General features: G+C 42.7%; 1 protein-coding gene across 3 annotated transcripts in view; it reads left to right on the top strand.

Annotated features, from left to right (window-relative positions):
* pygl (phosphorylase, glycogen, liver) overlaps nucleotides 1-24,570 on the top strand; it is a 126,027-nt gene that overhangs the window by 84,373 nt on the left and 17,084 nt on the right. For all 3 annotated transcript variants that reach the window (XM_048600214.1, XM_048600216.1, XM_048600215.1), the window contains 4 exons: nucleotides 10,835-10,949; nucleotides 16,193-16,294; nucleotides 16,394-16,541; nucleotides 17,668-17,726. In XM_048600214.1, the coding sequence (XP_048456171.1) occupies nucleotides 10,835-10,949; nucleotides 16,193-16,294; nucleotides 16,394-16,541; nucleotides 17,668-17,726 (424 nt within the window). The remainder of the gene's footprint in view (nucleotides 1-10,834; nucleotides 10,950-16,192; nucleotides 16,295-16,393; nucleotides 16,542-17,667; nucleotides 17,727-24,570) is intronic.

Below are 24,570 nucleotides of genomic sequence, written 5' to 3'. Positions count from 1 at the left end.
TGCACCTTTTCCAACGCCTCCACATCTTTCCTGTAATGAGGCGACCAGAACTGGACACAGTACTCCAGATGTGGCCGAACCAGGCTTTTGTATAGCTGGAGCATAACTTCATGGCTCTTGCACTCAATCCCTCTATTAATGAAAGCTAACACACCATACGCCTTCGTAACAACTCTATCCACCTGGGTGGCAGCTTTCAGGGAACTGTGAACATGAACCCCAAGATCCCTCTCCTCCTCCACACTGCCAAGAATCTTTCCATTAACCCTGTATTCTGCTTTCAAGTTTGTCCTTCCAAAATGAATCACCTCACACTTTTCAGGGTTAAACTCCATCTGCCACTTCTCAGCCCAGCTCTATCAATGTCCCTTTGTAACCTAGAACAACCCTCTGCACTGTCCACAACGTGACCCACCTTCGTATTGTCCGTGAACTTGCTAATCCACCCTTCCACTCCTTCATCCAAATCATTTACAAACTCACAAATAGAAAAGGACCCAGAAAAGATCCTTGTGGTACACCACTCGTAACTGAGCACCATGTTGAATATTTTCCGTCCACTACCACCCTTTGTCTAAGGGTCAGCCAATTTTGAATCCAATCTGCCACATTTCCCCCTATCCCATGCCTCCTTACCTTCTGCATGAGCCTACCATGGGGAGCCTTATCAAACGCCTTACTTAAATCCATGTATACCACATCCACTGCTCTACCTTCATCCACGTGTTTGGTCACCTCTTCAAAGAATTCAATAAGGTTTGTGAGGCATGATCTACCCCTCACAAATCCATGCTGACTATCACGAATCAAACTGTGCCTTTCCAAGTGATCATAAATCCTGTCTCTCAGAGCACTTTCCAATAATTTGCTCACCACTGATGTAAGACTAACTGGCCTGTAATTTCCTGGGTTATCCCTATTCCCTTTTTTGAACAAGGGAATGACGTTTGCCTCTCTCCAATCTTCCGGCACTATACCCGTGGACAGTGAGGACGAAAAGATCATCGCCAAGGGCCCTGCGATCTCTTCCCTCGCTTCCCATAGAAGCTTTGGATAAATCCCATCAGGCCCAGGGGACTTATCTATCTTCAACTTCCCCAAAATTCTTAGCACATCTTCCTTACTAACATCGACCTCCTGTAGCCTACCAGCCTGTTTCACACTGTCCTCCTCTACAACTAAGTCCCTCTCAGTTGTGAATACCAAAGAAAAGTACTCATTAAGGACCTCTCCTATCCCTTTAGGCTCTGTGCACAAGTTCCCTTTACAATCCTTGAACGGCCCTACCCTTTCTCTGGTATCTACCCGACAATGTGGAAAATTGCCCAAGTATGTCCTGTACACAAAAAGCAGGACAAATCCAACCCAGCCAACTACTGCCCCATCAGTCTACTCTCGATGTGATGTACTCTCGATGTAAAGTGATGGAAGGTGTCATCAACAGTGCTATCAAGCAGCACCTGCTCAGAAATAACCTGCTCAGTGACGCCCAGTTTGGGTTCCGCCAGGGCCACTCAGCTCCTGATCTCATTACAGCCATGTTCACATGCAACAAGATCTGGACAATAGCCAGGCTTGGGCTGACAAGTGACATTCACACCACACAAATGTCAGGCTATGAACATCACCAATAAGAGACAATCTAACCACCACCCTTTGACATTCAATGGTGATACCATCACTGAATACCCAACTATCAACATCCTCAGGGTTACCATTGACCAGAAATTCAACTGGACTCACCACATTAACAGAGTGGCTACAAGAGCGGCCAGAAGCTAGGACTCCTGAGGCGAGTAACTCATCTCCTGACTTCTCAAAGCCTGTCGACCATCTACAAGGCACAAGTCATGAGTGTGATGGAATACTCCCCACTTGCCTAGATGAGTGCAGCCCCAACAACACTCAAGAAGCTTGACACCATCCAGGACAAAGCAGCCACTTGACTGGCACTATACCCACAAGCATTCACTCCCTCTACCACCAACACTCAGTAGCAGCAGTGTGTACTACCTACAAGATGCACTGCAGAAATTCACCAAAAGTCCTCATACAGCCCCTTCCAAACCCACGACCACTTCCATCTAGAAGGACAAGGGCAGCAGATATATGGGAACACCACCAGCTCCAAGTCACTTACCATCCTGACTTGGAAATATATTGCCATTCCTTCACTGTCGCTAGGTCAAAATCCTGGAATTCCCTCCCTAATAGCATTGTGGGTCAACCCACAGCAGGAGGACTACAGTGGTTCAAGAAGGCAGCTCACCAAGGGCAACTAGCAATGGGCAGAAATGCTGGCCAGCCAGCGACGCCCACATCCCACAAAATGAATAGAGAAGAAAAAAATAAGAGGGGCCATGAAATATCTTTGACCAACAGGATTAAGGAAAATTCCAAGATACAGCGAGAACTACAGATACTGAAGTCAGAGACAACACAGTGTGGAGCTGGAGGAGCAGGAAATTTGACGTTTTGGGTCAGGACTCTTCTTCAGAAATGGGGAGGGGAAAGGAGCTGGGAAATAAATAGAGAGAGGAGGGGTGGGGCTGGGGTAGATAGGTGGGGTGGTGATCAGTGAATGCAAGTAGGGAGTGGTGGGGTTTGGTCAGTGAGGTGAGAGGGGCGGATAGGTGGGAGAGAAGATGGACAGGTTGTGTCAGGTCAAGGAGGTGGGGATGTTTTATACATATATAAGGAGCAAGAGGGTGGCTCAGGAAAGGGTAAGTCAACACAAGGACAAAAGAGAGAATTTATTCGTGGAGCCAGAGGAAGTGGGTGAGGTCCTTAACAAACACTTTGCATTGGTGTTCACAAAGGAGAAGGCCATGGTGGACAGTGAGTCTCAGGAAGGATATATCGATATTCTGGGACCTGTCAATATAAAAAGGGAGGAGGTGTTGGGTACTTTTAAAAGTATTAAGGAGACAAATCCCCAGGACCTGATGGGATCTATCCTAAAATGCTAAGGAAGGCAGGTGAGGAAACTGCTGGGGCCTTGTATGAAATCTTTGCATCCTGTTTAGTCACAGGAGAGGTCCCAGAGGGACTGGAGAATAGCTAACATTGTTCCTTTGTTTAAGAACTATAACAGGGATATCCTGGGAAGTTACAGACTGGTTAGCCTTACGTCAGTGGTAGGGAAATTATTGGAGAAGATTCTTAAGGATAGGATTTTCTCACATTTGGAAAAATATGGACTTATTGGTGATAAGCAGGGTGGTTTTGTGCAGATAACATCATGTCTCACAAACTTGATTGAGTTTTTGGGGGGCAAATGATAAAGATGATTAACTGCTGCTAGTTATATTTGTGCTTATAACAAAGAACCTGCCATGATGATACCAGAAAGAACATCTGTAGACTTAAAAATCACACCTGCCAGTTAATTCATATCCTCAATGATTGATGTCAGAATCAAAGTGTAGGCGCAAAATTCCTTCTTTTTAATGTATCTCATGACTTTAAAACCATGAACTACCATCACATTCTCACCAGGATAATTTTAAAGAGTAAGACAGAGTCGATGCGGAAAGGATGCTTCCCTTGGCTGAGGATCTAGATAGATTTCTAGATACAAATGACATCAGATAATAGCATAAGAAATTACATTGAGCTCGATGAACAGCCTTGATCCAGAATAGTGAAGTAGGTTCAAGAAGCTGAACGATCTATATCTGTTCCTGTATCCCTATCTAACTACCTGTGGAGAAAGCATCTAAGCTGATATCTGTGAGTCGGGAAACAAGTGTCACAGATATTGAATTGCAGAGATTTAGAACAAAGGAGCAAGGGGAAAGATATTGCTCCTTTGCTGTCCATCCTGGGCCTCCTGCAGTGCCACAACGATGCCACCCGAAGGTTGCAGGAACAGCAACTCATATTCCGCTTGGGACCCCTGCAGCCCAATGGTATCAATGTGGATTTCACAAGTTTCAAAATCTCCCCTCTCCCTACCGCATCCCAAAACCAGTCCAGCTCGTCCCTGCCTCCCTAACCTGTTCTTCCTCCCACCTATCCCCTCCTCCCACCTCAAGCCGCACCTCCATCTCCTACTGACTAACCTCATCCCGCCCCCTTGACCTGTCCATCCTCCCTGGACTGACCTATCCCCTTCCTAACTCCCCACCTACACTCACCTTTACTGGCTCCATCCCCGCCTCTTTGACCTGTTTGTTTCCTCTCCACCTGTCCTCTCCTCTATCCATCTTCTATGCGCCTCCCACTCTCTCCCTATTTATTTCAGAACCCCCTTCCCCTCCCCCTTTTCTGATGAAGGGTCTAGGCCCAAAACGTCAGCCTCTCTGCTCCTATGATGCTGCTTGGCCTGCTGTGTTCATCCAGCCCTGCACCTTGTTGTCTCGGAAAGATATTGCAGCTGGATTTCACATGTGACCTACCTTTCATCCTCCTCTTTATCATTATCAGAAGTAACAAGAGAGAAATAACTTCCTTGTTTCTCTTCTTGATTACCAAAATAAGTATCATTGTTATTTGCCTCCTCATATTTCCCTCCCATTCTTGTAGTAGACCTGTTGGAACAGGGGTTGGAGCTAAGAAACGGTGAAAAATACCTTTTCAAGATCATTGAATCAGCAAACGAGCTGGACGGTTATGCCAGTGTTGTGTTTCAGAAAGATGCCAATCTCATTTTCTATAGCATTGAATGAACTGTGCAACCATAGTGAAGGATGTCAATTTATAGCCACCTTTAACCTAAATACAATGTGAATTACTAATACTGTTTCAGAGAGAGAAGGGTGCTGCAGCGCAGATACATGAGAAAGAGACAGTATCAAATAGGTTATGTTGCCAGACCTGGCATAGGCAGCTGCCATTGAACTGTTTGAGGCATTGTTATTTAGTTTTGGGGTTGAGGATCTAGGACTCAGTGACAGTGCCATTTCTTTTCAGGTAGCACATGTGATATCCCTGGGCAACTTAGTGATACCCACACTTTGTTATTCCTCCTTCCTCCCAACTCCACATGAAGGGCTCTGAGTTCTGCATCAGAATTCTAAGCTTCTCTGGTTCCTGTGCTTTCACTCTCCAGATAGTGCTAATATATGATTATTGGCAAGTTTGTGAAAATTGATGAGTAGTGTAACAAATTATCCAAGAATGAAATGTGACAGCAGAGCACAATGTCTTTCTTACCGAGTGGTTCCCCAGCCGCTACTGGTGTGTACACCTTGAACTGTGTTTTTAAAGGGCTGCAATGTAATTTCTATACACCTATGTTAATCATGTAAATGGACACTTCAATATTGTAGAAGTAAGCTGATGCAGAGAATTCACATAGAGCTTTCTTTCCAGAAACAAAGCAGGCACAAATCATTGTTGAATGCCAAAAGAGTGGTGTAACTCACCATTTGGAAATCTACCCTTAAAGTCTTCCTATCCAGGAATACAGAGTACTGGGCTAATGGTAAGATTCTTGGTAGTGTGGATGAGCAGAAAGATCTCGGTGTCCATGTGCATAGATCACTGAAAGTTGCCACCCAGGTTGATAGCGTTGTTAAGAAGGCGTACAGTATGTTAGGTTTTATTGGTAGAGGGATTGAGTTTCGGAGCCATGAGGTCATTTGCAGCTGTACAAAACTCTGGTGCAGCCGCACTTGGAATATTGCGTACAGTTCTGGTCGCTGCATTATAGGAAGGATGTGGAAGCATTGGAAAGGGTGCAGAGGAGATTTACCAGGATGTTGCCTGGTATGGAGGGAAGGTCTTATGAGGAAAGGCTGAGGGTTTTGAGGCTGTTTTCGTTAGAGAGAAGAAGGTTAAGAGGTGACTTGATAGAGACATACAAGATGATCAGAGAATTAGATAGGGTGGACAGTGGGAGCCTTTTTCCTCGGATGGTGATGCCTAGCACGAGGGGACATAGCTTTAAATTGAGGGGTGATAGATATAGGACAGATGTCAGAGGTAGGTTCTTTACTCAGAGAGTAGTAAGGGCGTGGAATGCCCTTCCTGCAAAAATAGTAGACTCGCCCACTTTAAGGGCATTTAAATGGTCATTGGATAAACATATGGATGATAATGGAATAGTTTAGGTTAGATGGGCTTCAGATTGGTTTCACAGGTCGGCGCAACATCGAGGGCCGAAGGGCCTGTACTGCGCTGTAATGTTCTATGTTCTGTGTTCTATCCACGTGTCTTTTCTTTTGTGAAAATATTAAATTGTTATTACATCACTTATTTAAAACAGTTCTCCCTTCTTGCAATTACCTTTTCTTCCTCAACTCTCTTAAAAGGATTGTTTTGTTCTCATTGAGCATCTTTTGATGCCTTACCTAAGTAGGTTTGTGATTTGCACACACAAGGTAACAACTTCGTGTTATGAAGTTGTGTAGAGTAAACATGAATTAGAAGGCAGGGAGCGAGAAACTGTTTGCAAAAAAACACACCCCCTCCTCCTGGACACCACCCCAAGGCTTCCTACCCTCCCTCGACCTCTTCATCTCCAACTGCCGTCGAGACATCAATCACCTCAACCTCTCCACCCCTCTCACCCACTCCAACCTCTCCCTCACAGAACATGCAGCCCTCCGCTCCAATCCCAACCTCACCATCAAACCCGCGGACAAGGGAGGCACAGTTGTAGTATGGCGCACTGACCTCTACATCGCCAAGGCCAGACGCCAACTCTCCGACACCTCCTCCACACCGCCTCCTTGATCATGACCCCACCCCCCGAGCACCAAACCATCATCTCCCAAACCATCCACAACCTCATCACCTCAGGTGACCTCCCACCCACGGCCTCCAACCTCATCGTTCCCCAACCCTCCACCGCCCGCTTCTATCTCCTTCCCAAAATCCACGAACCTGACTGCCCTGGTCGACCCATTGTCTCCACCTGCTCCTGCCCCACTGAACTTATCTCCACCTATCTCGACTCCATTTTCACCCCCTTGGTCCAAGAACTCCCTACCTACGTCCGTGACACCACCCACCCCCTCCACCTCCTCCAGAACTTCCAATTCCCCGGTCCCCAACACCTCATCTTTACCATGGACGTCCAGTCCCTATACACCTGCATTCCCCATACAGATGGCCTAAAGGCCCTCCGCTTCTTCCTGTCCCGCAGGCCCGACCAGTCCCCCTCCACTGACACCCTCATCCGCTTAGCCGAACTCGTCCTCACCCCCAACAACTTCGCTTTCAAATCCTCCCACTTCCTACAGACAAAGGGGGTGGCCATGGGTACCCGCATGGGCCCAAGCTATGCCTGCCTCTTTGTAGGTTACGTGGAACAATCCCTCTTCCGTACTTACACTGGCCCTAAACCCCACCTCTTCCTCCATTACATTGATGACTGTATCGGCGCTGCCTCGTGCTCCCACGAGGAGCTCGAACAGTTCATCCACTTCACCAACACCTTCCACCCCAACCTTAAGTTCACCTGGATCATCTCTAACACCTCTCTCACCTTTCTGGACCTCTCTGTCTCCATCTCGGGCAACCACCTAGAAACCGATATGCGTTTCAAGCCCACCGACTCCCACAGCTACCTAGAATACACCTCCTCCCACCCACCTTCCTGCAAAAATGCCATCCCCTATTCCCAATTCCTTCGCCTCTGCTGCATCTGCTCCCAGGATGAGGCATTCCACTCCCGTACATCTCAGATGTCCTCGTTTTTCAAGGACCACAACTTCCCCCCCTCAGTGGTCGAGAACGCCCTCGACCACGTCTCCCACATTTCCCGCAACTTATCCCTCTCACCCCGTCCCTGCAATAACAACCAAAAAAGAATCCCCCTCGTCCTCACGTACCACCCCACCAACCTCTGGATCCAACGCATCATTCGCCGATACTTCCACCATCTGCAATCCGACCCCACCACCAAAGACATTTTTCCCTCCCCACCCTTATCTGCTTTCCAGAGGGACCACTCTCTCCGTGACTCCCTTGTCCGCTCCACACTCCCCTCCAGCCCCACCAAACCCGGCACTTTTCCCTGCAACCGCAGGAAGTGCTACACCTGCCCCCACACCTTCTCCCTCACCCCCATCCCAGGCCCCAAGAAGACTTTCCACATCAAGCAGATGTTCACCTGCACATCTGCTAATGTGGTATACTGCATCCCCTGTACCCGTTGTGGCCTCCTCTACATCGGGGAAACCAAGCGGAGGCGTGGGGACCGCTTTGCAGAACACCTACACTCGGTTCGCAATAAACAACTGCACCTCCCAGTCGCAAACCATTTCAACTTTCCCGACATTCCTCAGACGACACGTCCATCCTGGGCCTCCTGCAGTGCCACAATGATGCCACCCTGAAGGTTGCAGGAACAGCAACTCATATTCCGCTTGGGAACCCTGCAGCCCAATGGTATCACAAGCTTTAAAATCTCCCCTCCCCCTACCGCATCCCAAAACAAGCCCAGCTCATCCCCACCTCCCTAATCTGTTCGTCCTCCCACCTATCCCCTCCTCCCACCTCAAGCCACACCCCCATTTCCTACCTACTAACCTCATCCCGCCCCCTTGACCTGACCGTCCTCCCTGGACTGACCTATCTCCTCCCTACCTCCCCACCTACACTCACCTTTACTGGCTCCATTCCCGCCTCTTTGACCTGTCTGTTTCCTCTCCACCTATCTTCTCCTCTATCCATCTTCTATCCACCTCCCACTCTCTACCTATTTATTTCAGAACCCCCTTCCCCTCCCCCATTTCTGATGAAGGGTCTAGGCCCGAAACGTCAGCTTAATTTAAATCTGATGGTTTTGACAACTTCGAACCAATGGTATTATATTGAAAATTGATATGTTATCCAAGGTATGTAAGGAGTGGGTTTTTGAAAATTGGGTGAGACCGAACAATCATCTGACAAATAAACATTTAGCTCTCACAAGAAGTTGCCAAGGTCTCTAAGAAAACACCAGCCATTCATAAAATATACCATGGCACTTCTAGCTAAGAGTCCTCACAGATGATTTCACAGAGAAAACATCCTTGACAGCCAGATCAGCGGAAGAAATGCATTTATGACTTGAGAACAGCAGAAGAAAGGCGCGTAGACTTTGAGAGACTAAGTTTTAATTTATTTTCTTATAATTTAGGTTATATAAGTGGGACTTGTGTTTATTGGAACAGTGTACCAGTATTTAGTTCAGTTAGTGAATAGTTAGTAGTTAAGGGGAAATTGTTCGGTTTGTTAGTAATTCTGTTGATTTGTTCACGGTTAGGGTTAAGTAAATAAGTTGTTACTTGTTACTTATAAAGTGAACGTCAGGGATTTTCTTTCATTTAACCACTCTTTCTAACAGATTATAAAGGCGAGGCAAGCTTCTCAGGATATTTCAGGTTTAATTATTAGAAGGGAACCTCTAATCCCACCATAACAGATTGGGGGCTTGTGTTTCAATTTAATTATCAGAGGGTTTTGAACTCTTCTCCGTAACACTTAGGCAGGTGTCTTAATAGGATGGTTAGAGTGGCAAAGGGAGAAATGATATTTGAGCCGAATCTGACTCAGAGACCAGATACAAAGATTTCTAACAATGGATATTGACGATAAAGAAGAATAAGCTCCTGTCTGATTTTCCATCACAATTGTAGTTAGTGAAAATGAATTGTAGCATCACCCAGTTGTTATATGTAGATAGTATATGTGTATGACTTGTAAAACACTAATAACACAATTAAAGAAGTTGGCATGTGAAAATATGAATTACTTAATTAAAAATATGCGAGCATGGAATACAAAATCTTGAGTAGAACCTGTGGTAGTTGGAAGGTCCACTGTATTGAAGGCTAATCAGTCATTGGCAGGACAACAACAGACCCCAAGGGTGGAAGACCCATGGGGTTAGTATTTCTATTGTACAGCAACATTATCAAGAAGACGGTGGCTGCTGGTGGAATGACACCCACCTAAGGCCTAGAATCTAGGCCAGCGGACATGAGGGAGGTATAGGGATTTGCAAGGTGGTGCTGTATGGGAAGGAGTTGAAAGGAAATTGTCAGCAAGGGCAGACAACTGGCCCTAAGTAGCCTTTCCCCTCACCAGTGCCAACTCCCTTGATCAGGTGCTAAGTGCCTTTGCTGATGAACTAATGGTTTTGAACAGCATACAGTATTGGTAATGCAAAATCAGCTAGCAACTTGTGAGAGGAAGAAGTACCCTATGAGTTGTAACTTGCTAACCGATTTTCCCAACCAGTCACCTAACAAAAATGACATGTCAACCAGAGAGTTTCATAACATTCCTGTGTTTGCAGATCTATTGCCCATTAAGTTCATCATAGAAAGATAAATCCGGTAATTAACAACATATTAGTTGTTAATGACTGCTCATGAACCTTGCTTGCCCAGAAAATGAACATTGACACTATGCTGTCATATTGTTTCAGGTTCTGAATTATTGTAAAATTTATTTATTTTGCTTTCCTATCTATTTGTTTTTGTCTCTTGAATCTAATTTTCCTTTGCCTTGCTACTTCACTTCCTAAAGCTGAAAAGGCCTTAATGCATCCACTCTAATTTACCAGCCTTATTAGTTGATGTTCTGTTTGTTTACAGTCCTTTAACTGGGGAAGGAATACACTTACAGCAACTTTGAGGCCAAAAATGTATCAAAAACTAAACATACATGAATCAGGCACTCTGCAAGGTGCCCCACTCCAGCAATATCTGGATCATAAGGAATGCTTTGGGATAAGATCAATGTTTACTTACTCTGAGAGATTACCTTAAATGATACTTAGTCCATTATTTGTCTTCATTAGTACTTGTTTCTAGATTTACATTTTAGAATCATTGAAAATGAAATTTGTTATTGGTTTTTTTTTAGATTTTCTGTTCTTTTCTCCATGAATCAGATTTAAAGACTTCAGTGATATTGAGCCAGCAAAATTTCAGAATAAAACGAATGGAATCACACCAAGACGATGGCTTTTGCTTTGCAATCCGGGACTGGCTTCCCTTATAGCTGAGGTATGCAGAGTATCATCTAACTACTACAGAAGCCAAACTTAATTTAAACTTCAATTTCAATCTCAAAAAATGCTATTGAATTAGCCACTCATTATGGACTCTGTCCAATTTTCTGTTTCACTGAACTTAATTGAAAATAAGATGGTGAATATAGTTGCCAGCAGAATGGCGCTTAGACGCATTTTACTTACGACATGTTCAGTGTTTGTACTCTTTTTGACTAGATGCTAAATATGTTCCTGTACTTTGTAATTGCTCATTAGCTGCATAACTCTATCTGTCACTTAGAGCAATTAACTCAGGGGGTCAGATAATCTAGAGAATATTTGTAGTTAAGAAGATGTGCTATATCAAGTATTAAATTGAAGTTTCATATGTTGGACTTTTAGAAGACCATTCTTAATTGAAACAAAAGGCTGAATCTTACATTTTGGTGGCTAAGTGTCAGTTGCTCCAAGCTTTTTGGAAAGATTTTTGCTGTGAGACTTACTAAAATTCCTCGTTGTACCTTACCAAATTTGCCTTGTTAACAGCCTATCTCACCCCCATGACTCGCCTCTTGCCCTACTCTAGCAGTGGTATGGGTGTGCACTGTTCCTGGAACACCATCTCTTGGTGGATATCTGCCAAGAAGCCAGCATCCCTGGCGCCAGTGCCATCTTTAGAACACTGCTGTGCAGCTGGACAATTGTTGGCAGTCAGTCTTTGCCTTTAATGGTAACGTAATAGCACAGCAGCCACAAAGCGGCATATGACTCACACTCTCTAACCCCCGAGAAAAATAAAATGTGCTGGCTTTCAGGATGATGAGAATGAACCAGGGTGTCTTCCAGTTCTTACTGCTACCACATCATAGTCTTTATCTAGCTGCTGCTCTGCCAAGTGTTACTGAAATGATTCATTTGTATACTCTGAAGTTTGGCTTGATTGTCTGGCCAAACTAGGTATTGCATGGATATTTTCATGTTCAGTTTCCCATACCAGTGTAAATTAAAACAAGAGATGTAAATTTCTTACACTTGATTCAGTTTACAGGTTTCCATGTCTTTAGACAAAATGATAACTTTGGTTCAGACAATTTTTTAAATTTCATATGGGTTTCCTGAACTTGCCTCAACTTGTGGTCAGGTGATCATTGCAGCCATTCAGATTCAAGTTTCCTCCTTTTAAAACCATTTTAGTCCATGAACATATTAAAATCAGATGATTGAAGTGTCCTTATTTTAACACTTATTGTAACAGTGTTAAAAACAGAGAAGAATACATTGGTCTCAACCCCGCATCCAGTCACTAAACTTGTTTGAATTATTTTGGAGAATTCAAAATATTTAATTTGACTGTTCAAGAGTGAAGTCCGTAACGCTAGGGAAGAGTTTACGTTTGCTAACTCAACTTTTATCTGGTGCTTAGTTTCTTGTAATCTTGAAACATGAAATTGAGTAACATGGTTCTATGTGGGATGCACACTCACAGCTTTTCTGTTATTGAAGTAAATTGCTTGTGGGTACCCTGGGTATACAAGAAGATCCTGAAAGTTTGCTATCATTGGCATATCAGCTGAATGGGCTGATACAATGCCAGGATACCAAATCAGATCAAGGTTTGTGCAGAACAATATTTTCATTGGTTCTAAAACAAGATGGGCCCTGTTTCGGGCTTTTCAAAGGACCTCTAAACAAATTATCAAAGTCAAAAACAAAGAACTACCCTTCCAGTTCTGAGGAAGGGTCACTGGACCCGAAACGTTAACCCTGTTTTCTCCTCCACAGATGCTGCCAGACCTGCTGAGCTTTTCCAGCAACTTTGTTTTTGTTCCTGATTTACAGCATCCGCAGTTCTTTTGGTTTTTATCAAAGTCAAAGCACTGTTTTCAGTTGTTGAAGCAATTTGGAGGTATTTGCTGCATTTATAAAGGGGATAGGGACAGTAAATTGTAATTATTGAACTGCCAGTTGGTCTGCAACATGACCGGGTCATGGCGAGGAGGAGGCAGGGGGAGGAACTTACTGTGGACGGAAGAGAAAATGACTTTCCATATAAGGCCTTGCCCTCAAAGGGCCTTCCAGACTACCACTCCTAATTATCTATGAGCCACAAAGGAGGAGGAAACTAAACTTCATCAAAGAGTCATTTCAGCATTGTATCATCTCCTTTACTCTGATCTCAAGTCTCAAAGCAGCATGAGGTTAGCCCAGTCAGTAGCCATGATGGTTAACATCACCCTATATATACATCCCAGTGGATTCTAAGCAGAGGCAGGTGACAATTGTGATATCTCATGGTTCTTCACTCATACATACATTGGAGAGTTCACAAAGTCACTAATGATGCAGGGCATCATTCAATGCAAGTGGCTCTGCAACCACCATCCCCACCTCCCATCTCGCCATGTCAGTTAGGAATGATACATAAACCATGAGGAGTATTTCCCACTGAACATGCAATTGACCAGAAGAACTTAGATGCAAAATATTCATTCAATTCCTCAACCATTTCCTGGTTCCTTATTATAATTCCCCCAGCCTTAGGCCCCTTAAAGAATATTTTTATATATTTTTATATATTTAAAGATGTTCTTGCTATGCCTTCTGATATTACCTATTAGTTTACCCTCAAACCTTAATTCCTCCCTTTTTTTGGCTGTCTTTAGTTGCATTTTAAAACTTTTCAATCATCTAGCCCATTACCAATCTACACTGCATTTTATGTTTTTTCTCTTAATCTGATGCTATCCTTAACTTCCTTGGTTAACCACGGTTGGCTTATCCACTTCCTAGAATCTTTCTTCCTTACTGGAATTACTGGAATACGTCTTTGCTGTAAGTCATAAATTACCTTTTTCAATATCTACCATTGCTCCTCAACCAACTTTGCTATTAGACTCCTTTGCCAGTCCACTCTAACCAGCTCTGCTCTCATTCCTTTGTAATTATCCTTATTTAAACTCAACATAGTTGTTTCAGACTCAAGTTCCTCCTTCTCAAACCGAATGCTAAATTCTACCATATTATGGTCACTGTTTCCAAGGGGATCTTTTCCTCTGACCATTTATTAAAGGTGTTTTATCACACATTACTACATCCAAGACAGTTTGATCTCTGGTTGGATCCAAAACACATTGTTCTAGGAAACTCTTCCTGTACGTATAAGTAACCGCCCTGTAATGCTGCCATAATCTCTTGCTTTCCAACTGGCATTTCCACTCTCCTAAATCCGTCCCTCCTCTAATTAGTTCAAAGCTCTGTATACAGCCTCCGTTATTCAGTTCACCAGGACACTGGTCCCAGCACAGTTCAACTGAAGGCCTCACCAATCTTCGCGCCATGTATTTAACTCCTTGACTTTATTTACCTTATGCCAGTTTGCCTTTGGCTCATGTCATAATCCAGAGATTATTACCTTGGAGTTTCAGCTTTGTAATTTACCTCCTAACTGTTCAAAGTCTTTCAGCAGAATTTCCTTTCTAGACCTACAAATGACATTGGTACCAACATGGATGATGACTATTCAAACCACGCCCCCCCCTTCAAATTTTCTTTGCCACTACTGCTCATGGCTGTCCCCCTAATTATACTGTCCCCTACCACAGCTATATTCCTATTTGGTATGTAACCATACCAAGACAGTAATCATGGTGAATGCTTACTATCTTGATAGCACCCAGGATGCATTTATCCAAAGCCAGTCTCCAATACCTACTGTCTGGTGTACAATGTTGCACTTGGGGATTGCTGGTCAGCAGCAAGGCTGCCACATTACACATAGCTGATGACCTCTTCACCCATTTAGGAAGGTTAACAGCAAAAGCCTTCATTCAAAAAATTTATTCAGTGACACATCAGCAATACAGTAAAAATTAATGACCCATGTCCATCCCCTTAGTGCATGACTTGAGGGTATGGTCTAGTGCATAACCTAGTGCTCCTAAGCAGTGCTACAGCAGTGACTACAGCATAGCTGGTGGAATGTTGCTTCATGAGGGTGGGGGTGTGGGGAGTGTTGTGGAAGTCTGCCATGGAGTGTTCAGTGGCAACCAACATTGCTACAGGGACGATTGAAGCTTGGCAACCATTCATGGACTTGAAATGGGTGTGCCGGTTTTATCTGCTACCTGTTTGATTTAAAATCAATGTAGGTAGGTTGCAAATCACAAATTCTGCACGCAAAAATCAGAGCACAATAGTTTCTAGCCCCTTATACTTGCAATTTAACTTTTCAAGTATCAGTATGTCTTTTTTGATTTAAAAAAAAATTCAAATTGGTTCTAGTTAAGCAGTTGTTGGCACTTAGCGAACTCGTAGATTGAACTTAGTGGTAGAGACCAAAGGGCTTAGTGAGAACAAGATATTTTTCTTCACCATGGGATGTAGGTTGCTGGCAGTTGCTATCTTGAAATCTGAATGGCTTGCAGAGCTCAGTTAAGAGTCAGTCACATTTACATGCAGGCTGACTATGGATGTGATGTTATCTTCCAAACTGAACATTTGTGAACTAGTAGTGTTATTACAGCATTCTGATAGTTATATAGTCACTATTACTGGATTTAGTGTTTTTATTCAAGATTAATTCAATCAACTGAATTTTAATTCCCCGGGTTCTGTGGTAGGATTTGAGCTCACATCTTCACATCATTATTACCTTCACACCATTAGTCAAGACCTGTGAGCTACTTGTCCAGTAACAAAGCACTCCCACTTAGAGATACACTCTGTGGCCACCTTTATAGTAAACACATTTGAAAACATACAAAACGCCAATTCTTGCAGCATATCTCCAACAAATATTGCTTGAACTGATTTTGACAGGTCAGTGACAAAATCTGACTACAGTAGCTGTAGTCTCTTCCATCCCCATAGGCAACCTTTCTCCTTTCACCCAACTCCAATATTTGTTCACTCATTGTAAAATGTAGAGCATGACAAGAATCAACAAGGAAATCTTCAAATGAAAGGTGTTCTATTGATATACAATCTTGGAAATTTATAGCACAGAAGATGGCCATTTAGCTTGTCATGTCAGTGCAGTTAAAGAAGAGCTGTCCATCTTAAGATGACTTTCCAGCCAAATTAATTATAAATTAAGAAACTTAAACTTTTCTTTATTACACTACCTCATAACAGTACAGTTTAAAGCAAAGGAACTGCTTGAATGAATTGTATTGTGACTTTGTTACAAATGTACAGAACATGTGAATGTATTACAAACTTAGAAACAAGACAGTAACCATCTTTAATATCATGTAGAAAATAGGAGGGGACTATATTAAAGATCTGAGCCAGTTGCAGAAGCTGCATGCCTATGTGAATAATGATCAGTTCATTCGTGATGTTGCCTCGATAAAACAGGTATAGTATTTTTAATGATATAAATTCTGTGTTCTGTACAATTAGCAAAACTAGCTGTGTAAACAGAAATAGTTTTTTTTTTCACTACTGTGTCAACAGGAGAATAAAGTCAAGCTTGCTTCTCTACTAGAAAAGGACTATGGAATCCAGATCAACATATCATCCATGTTTGATGTGCATGTGAAGCGAATCCATGAATACAAAAGGCAGTTGATGAACTGCCTTTATGTTATTGTTATGTACAACCGTAAGTCCTAATTTATTAAACCAATTTATGTCTTTATTGTTGAAACGTTAGTTACGGTTTCAGCTATTAGGTTTTTAGAGCAGGTCATTCATGCTTGGAAGTGTCCTTGTTCCATGTAATTGTGAAGTCAATATCATCCTTAATTTATGTATCTTACACACACTTTAGGAAAGTCAAATTTGAATGGTACTCTGAATCCTGTATGGGTGGAATTTAATCCAATATTCCCTCAATATTCAGGCACGAAAGTGATGCAGAACATTTCAATATCTGACCTAAATGCACAATCAAAATGCATCAGAAGCGGATTGTTTATCATATTGATGTGTTGCCCGGTTACCTCCCTCAACAACAGTTATTGGCTCGGCACAAAGAGAATGAGAGTCAAGTCTGTATCAACTAACCACTACCTTTATTAGTTTAGTTGAAACAGACATAACCTTTTCCTAACCAAATGGTGTAAATTGTAACAGCAGGCATGCAATTCATACAAGGCTAAAATTCAAATGCACAACCTGCTAAGTTGACGTTCCCAAACAATCAACAAAAATAGAAACTAATATCCAAGAATAGAAGCTCATGCTGGCCAGATGTTTTCCCCAGATCTTGGGGTCCTCTTTACACTTCCAAGTGTGGGTCCACACTTCGCAAAGGTTGCTCTCCGGAGTTTTCGCTGATGGCGCACCAAAGTCCTTCATTTTTAACCTTTTTTCTTATCTTTTCAAACTGTGGTATCTTGTCCATGTCGGTTCTCAGCTCATCTGAAAGCAGTGTCTTTCCAATATAGGCTCACTCCAAGGACACCTTTAGGATTACCTCATTACTCTTCCACCAAATAAGGATTTCCCCCTTATGTCATCCCTCAGAACTGAACCAACTCAAACCGGCTCGAGCCAGCAGCTAGGGCTCGGATAACTTTGGTTAACGGCTACTGTCTTTATGTGTGAGCAGCCTCTGGCCAACAGATGTGTATGCAATTGTGTAATAATATGAATAATGTTGTTTTCCAAGACTTGAACAACCAAGTATGGTAACTATGACTACATAATTGACATACAGTTCTTAAATGTAACAGTGACATTTTTCTCTATTCACATTGTTAATATTGATTTACGTTTTGTTTAAGGAATCAGAAAGGAACCGAGCAAGAACTTTGTTCCAAGAACTGTTATAATAGGCGGCAAGGTAAGATTTCTTTCCTTTCCTACATTTCTGAAGCTTCTCACCAACCTCCAAATGAAGCAGTATCTTAAGTTACGCATTGTACATTGTTCAAGCTTTGATTTTCTCAAGCAGACTCAGGCAATGAGTTTTGGAATCTGCATCAGATGGTTGAGTTCATGTTGAATGACACTTCTGTGCTGAACTGGGAGATAACTATAGTAATGGTGATGCCTTATTTCAGGTTTCTGCAACCCACTGAAGTGATGTTGGCTCCCATCTTTGGCCCCAGTGGTGCAACTTCACTATCAATGTAGAAATTGACCCAACATCACTAAAGCAGATAGTCAAATAATTTTGTTTTAATACTGTTTGAGCGGTCTGCTGTGCACAAATTGCCTGTTCTATTTCATAATAGAACAGCAGGGATTACACTTCAAAGATATTTCATTAACATTGGGTACGGTTACCCTGTGGACATGAAATGCACAGTGTAAATGCAAGTTGTCTTTTCTTTCATTTGTTTGTTAGACAGCTGTCCAGCTCCATTCTTACTCAAGATCTAGAAAAGTACACTTCCTGATAAAAGGAACCCTGCTGCTCTTCCAACTTTTCTCCTTCCCATCAGGAAATAACAGAAATGTTGTGACTCTGGCCCTTTTGTTGAGATGAAGCATGGTTCAGTCCTAATCTAAGGCTCAATAGTGCACTGGGATTTATGATTCATCAAGTTTAAAATTAAGGTGAAATTAGCAAATTGTTGCAAGTACCCTCCACAACTTGAACTCCTGTAGTTTAATTTCAAAAACCAGTTATTTACTGCATCTGATGAAAAATATCATTATAATCTTAGAGGTACTGAAATTTGTTTTGGAATTTGCACTCATTTTGAGTATTACAAAGACAAAATGTATTCTTTAGGGTGCCATCACAAATCCACGACATAAAATAAAATGCACCTCTCAAAATTTTCCATCCTAAACATGTCAACTTTTAATTAAGCCTTGCCAGAATCCACATGAGAATTCACCACATTTAAGCTCTTCATTTCAGCCCCAAACCTACCTTAATTATTTGTGTTAAGGTATCCCTAAAGCAGTTATGACATGGACGAGTTTCTTTTGAGTGCTACCTCTGAAAGTTTGTGTTAATTTGCCAGAATATCTGGTGTATTCTACCCACAGAAATTGTTTTAATACTTTTACTCAGTTCTGCTCAAAGTATTCTAGATAACAGGAGGAAGACACTGAACGGACAAATTGGAATCTTTTACGATCAGACATCACTTTTCTTTCCTTTGGAAGACTATCATTCAACCTTATCTAACTTAGGAAGCACTTTGTAGGAATACTAACTTAACAGTAGAGTAATTAAGTTAACTGGCACAAAGCATGATGTGATAAGGGGGCAGTTGATTTTATTGGCATTCCTTAGAAAATGTTGAACTTTAAAATTAAGATTTGATAACAGGGCTGTAAATTCAATTCTTTATAGGCTGTAACTTTTGAAAATTTGGTGATGCATTACCATAGAATCACTCACACTCACAGAATAGAAGGAGGCCATTTAGCCCATTATGTCTGTGCTAGCTCTTTGAAGAAGCAATTCACTGAGCAATTCACTTTATCCTTCGCCGAAAGCCCTGAACATTCTGCCTTTTCAAATATAAATCAGCTCCTTATTGAATTTCCTCTAGATTACCCTTTTCCGTGGATTGCCATTTTGATGGGGTGGAGAGGTTTAAGCATTCCATTGATCCTAAAAACGATGCTGTCAGGAGTTTTCAACTCTTGGTAGGGTCATCATAGCGGTAAAGTGAAAGGGGAGGAACTAGATAAAGCCAAAACAAGTCCTCAGTGGCCAGGACAGAGGATGAAGGCTGCAGCAGTAGGGAGATCCCCAGTCATTGAGGTTTCCTTGCCATGATGCTGTTCAGCCCTACTCCTCATTTAACCACCGTTTTACTATTGATAAACCTGTAGAATGCTTTGAGTTGAATCTTATGGTTTTTTTGGCTACTTATGAGTTCCTTTGAGATTTTGGAGAGTTTCCAAGGGCAAGGCCTAGCAAGTTCTCTCCCCAGATCTTAGCAAACTAACCTCATTAATTACTTACCACACCCCTATAGTTTCTCTCACCTTCGGTTTCTGCCCCATCTTACCATGTGCCTTTCTAAAACATCTCACGACTGAGTGGATATCATGAAATTCAGCAGTGTCCCTTGTGCCCCTACCATCCTTAAAAGCACATTGTTCACCTAGACAATTATTCAGTTCATAAGTTCCCCACATGGGTGCTGACATTTGCCCCGGACATGGCAGACAAGAGTAAATCAACACCCAACTTTGTGGCCAAGTCTGGAGGTCATGCTGAATAGAATGGTTGCTAAAATGAGACTTCCTCCTCACCCTGACCAGTAGTGCAGACATGACATTAGGCCATGCCAGCCTTGTCTGAGGTTGTCAGCTGAGAGGAAACCCCAGAAGAAGGTCAATGTGCTTATCCAATCAGCCCGAGTAGGCTCCACCATCTTTCCTCCAATACCTCGCATGCAATCTATCTCTGCTTCTAAACCCTGATTCTACCACGCTAGCTATTGCCTGCAACATCTTCCTCTCTCATTCTCACACCCAATCTCTGAAACTCTAAGCCTGAATGCCTTCTGCACTGCCTATTCACTGGCTCAGAACACTTGCCCACCTGCACTAACAGTAATAGCTATGCCACATGAACAGAAATTGCTGGAAAAGCTCAGCAAGTCTGGTAGCATCTGCAGAGAGAAATCAGACTTAATGTTTCTGGTCCAGTGACCCTCCCTCAGAACTGATAATAGCTATCCTAATCATTTTGATCTCTTATAATACTTGCTTCTTTCTCATTCTCTGAGACAAACAACCTATAATAGGACAGAAAGAGGTGTGCTGCCTGTCACTTGGCTCTTCACCTCATACAAATAGAAGATCCTGCCTCTGACAGAAGCAGAACCTGGACTTGTATCAGAGCCTGCCCTTGGCTTATTGTACCAGGGATCTCTAAACTATTGTTGACTATCTCCCTTGACTTGACTGAAGCCTGCTGACAACTATGATAACTTAGCTGCCTGGAGATGTGTCTGCACTAAATGCTAGAGCAAGACTACAGTCCTGTGCACCTGGTATCTCTGACTGATGGGGCAAAACACAAAAAGACAATCCAAACAAAGATGCTGTGGGCATCCAGGGAGACTCAGAGTAAGCACTATAAGAGTAAGCGAAGAACCCAGAGATGCGTCCCAGTCCAGTCCATGAGCTGGGTGCATGTCCCTTACAAAAAGTGTCCTTGCTGCAGCGGCAACCATCACTTAAGTGTAGAAGTGTCTTCTAAGTGGATCAGAGATGTGCCACAAAGGTTCTCAGAGGGTGGCACATGTCAAATACCTGTGTTTATGGTCGTAGTGTGCATGTGCCAGTGGGCATGTGCCCAGTTTTCAACGTGAAGGTTGTTTAGAAAAAGAGTGAGTTGAATCTGCTAGGTGCTTGCTCTTGTTTCCTTATTGAGTTTTCCCAATATTGAGCGTGATTGGTAATGTAAGAGGCTGCATATTAATGAGGTGAGTTAGGCAGTTAACAAGATGTTTAACAAGTAATAATTACTGGCGACTTGCCACTGCCTTGTGAGAACCTCGCCACACTACTTATGAAAGGCATAAAAGATGGCGCAAGTTGCTCCCAACATCAAGATGAGCTTCACTGCACTTATTGCTTCATTCTACCATACATCTTTGCATAATCACATCACTCACCGCTACTAAAGTCAGAGGTGATCTACCCGAGGCAGTCACCTATGAAGGGGTTAGACAACTTCAAGTCTGGGGCAGCATGGTGTCTTGGTGGTCAGCACTGCTGCTTCACAGTGCCAGGGACATGGGCTTGATTCCAGCCTCGGGCAACTGTGTGGAATTTTCACATTCTCCCCATGTGCGCATGTTTCCTCCAGGTGCTCCAGTTTCCTTCCATAGTCCAACGATGTGCAGGTTAGGTGGATTGGCCATGCTAAATTGCTTATAGTGTCCAGGCATGTATAGGTGAGGTGGATTAGCCATGGGAAATGTAGGGTACAGTGATGTGGGGGGGATGTGGGTCTGGGTGGGAGGGTCGGTGTGAACTGGATTAGGCGAAGCTTCCGCACTGTAGGGATTTTATGATTCTATGACTGAGACTCCTACAAAATTGCACCCTTTGGGATTTCCTTTTATGTTGGCTATTGGAATTCTAAGAAGCCTACTTTGCTTCTCTAATATGTCTTTTTTTTCACTGCTCCTCTGAACCTTCTATATTCCCCTTGGATGTCAATTGTATTTCCTGACAGCTGCTATAAGCGCACTTTTTCTTCTTTATTTTCTTTTTCATTCTGTGCGTTCTAGATTTCTTTTCTCTACCTTTTGAGGAATATACCTTGAGGGAATGTACCTGAACCATTTCCTCTGTGATGATAGTCAATTGTTCACAAACAGCTTCTCCTGCTAGCCCTTTGTTCCATTCATCCTTATATTCGTTCTTATCTCATTGAAGTCAGCTGTCCTCAGCTGATTATTCTTATTCTGGATTGACTATTGCCCTTTTCTAACATCATCCTAACCTTAGGAGACAATGATCGTTGTCTTCTCAATGTTCCCCTATTGATACTTGATCCACTTGACCAGCCCTTTTTTTTAAAAAACTAGGTCTAGCATCCTTATGCACCTTTTTCTTAAAAGCAAAATACTGCAGATGCTGGAAATCTGAAACAAAGAGAATGCTGAAGAAACTCAGTAGTTCTGGCAGCATTTGCGAACAGAGAAACAGAATTAATGTCTCAAGTCTGGTATGATTCTTCTTCAGAACTGAAATGTATTGGAAAATAGGTCATTTTTATACATTTGACAGTGACAGAGGCACAGGAGGAGCAAGAGCGGAGATGGCATAGGGACTCAGTGCAAAAGTCAAAGGGGTTGTTAATAGTGGAGAAAGAAAATATGTAAAAGTGGTGTAAATTAGCTATTAAAGGAGACAATTGGTCCTTTCTACTAAATGCAAAGAAAACAAGATACAAAGAGATAGCAAGAACTGCAGATGCTGGAGTCAGAGACAACACAGCGTGGAGCTGGAGGAACACAGCAGGCCAGGTTATATCAGAGGAGCAGGAAAGTTGACGTTTTGAGTCGAGACCCTTCTTCGCAGAAGGTATAACACATGCTTATTCATCTCCTCCCTCTCCAAGGGTTCAAACACACCTTCCAGGTGAAGCGGGATGTTGTTTGTACTTCTTTCAATCTAGTCTCCTGTGCTTGCTGCTCACAATAAGGTCTCCTTGATTCCCCACACCACCCCATCCCCCACCCCGCTGCCGAATTTATTTAAATTTCTCACAACAGCATTCCCAATGCCAGTCCCAAAATCCAAAGAATCTAAAACCTCCCATGTGGACCTCTTTTCAGCCACGCATTAGTCTGCCTTATCTTTCTATTTCTGTACTCAGTTGCATGTGACACTGGGAAAATTCCAGAGATCACTATTTCTAAGCTCCTGCTTGCAAATTTTCTTCCTAGCTCCCTAAATTCTGACTGCAGGATGGCATTCCTGCTTCCTACCCAAATCAATGGTACCAATGAGGAACTGTGACCTCTGGCTGTTCACCCACCCCAAGAACAATGTCCCACAATTGCTCTGTGACATTCTTGACCCTGGCACCAGGGAGTCAACATACCATCATGGAGTCAGGTACGTGTTGCCACAAGCATGGGTCTGACTGTATTCCCTTGAAGAACTACTCCTTCACCACCTTCCAAAACCAAAAGCCGAATTGTGGTTGGGCACCAATGAAACGCCTGCACTGTCTGTCTGTTTCTCTTGGACTGCCTGGCGGTTGCCCATACCCTTTTTACCTCCAGGTGACTACCTCTCTGAATGTGCTATTCATGAACCTCTCAACCTAACAGATGTGCCACGGTGACCGCAGCCATCTCTCAAGTTCTGAAATTGGAGAAGAAAGAAATGGCAGAGGAGTTAAACAGATATTGTACATCAGTCATTACAGTGGAAGATATTTTGAACATTCCATTAATGCTAAAGAATACAAAGGAGGAATTAAGTATCATCACCATCACTAAAGAAATAGTCATATTAAACAAGCTAATGAGGTTAAAGGTTAAATAAGTCCCATAGCCCTGATAGCTTGTATGCAAGGACCCTAAAAGAGGTAGCTACACAGACAATGGATGCATTAGTTGCAATTTTCTCAAAATTCTTGGATTCTGGACAAGTACTGGAAGATTGAAAAACTGGTAATATGGCACCCCTATTCAAAAAGGTATGGATGCAAAAAGCAAGGCCTGCTGTGTTCATCCAGCCTTGCACCTTGTTGTCTCTAACTATAGACCAATTACCCTAATGTTGGAGAAATATTGGAATCAATTATTACAGAAGTAATAGCAGAACATTTGGAAAATCATAATCTAATCAAATAGAATCAGCATGGCTTTATGAGAGGGAAATCGTGTCTAACTGATTTGTTTGAGCTTTTTGAGGAAGTCTCAACCAGAGAGGGTAAAGTCGAACCCAGCAGATGTGTTGTATTTGGATGTCCAGAAGGCATTTGACAAGGTATCTCACCAAAGGTTAAGTCATAAGCTAAGACCCTATAGTGTTGGAGGTAGTATTTATTTATATATTGTCACATGTATTTTGGCATAAAATACAATGAAAAATGTTGTATGAGAGCATCGCAGAGGGGTGACATCTTAAAACACTGAAAAATAAACCAAAACATAGAATTTAAAGGCATAAAAATAAAAAAAAGTGTTAAACTTTACCATCCTACTTGTTAAGTGCTCCACCGTGGGCCATGCCCT

The sequence above is a fragment of the Rhincodon typus genome, chromosome 8 (assembly GCF_021869965.1).
Source record: "Rhincodon typus isolate 14 chromosome 8, sRhiTyp1.1, whole genome shotgun sequence".
NCBI lineage: Eukaryota > Metazoa > Chordata > Chondrichthyes > Orectolobiformes > Rhincodontidae > Rhincodon > Rhincodon typus.
The sequence above is the reverse complement of the archived record's forward strand: the minus strand, read 5'-3'. Positions and strand labels throughout refer to the sequence as shown.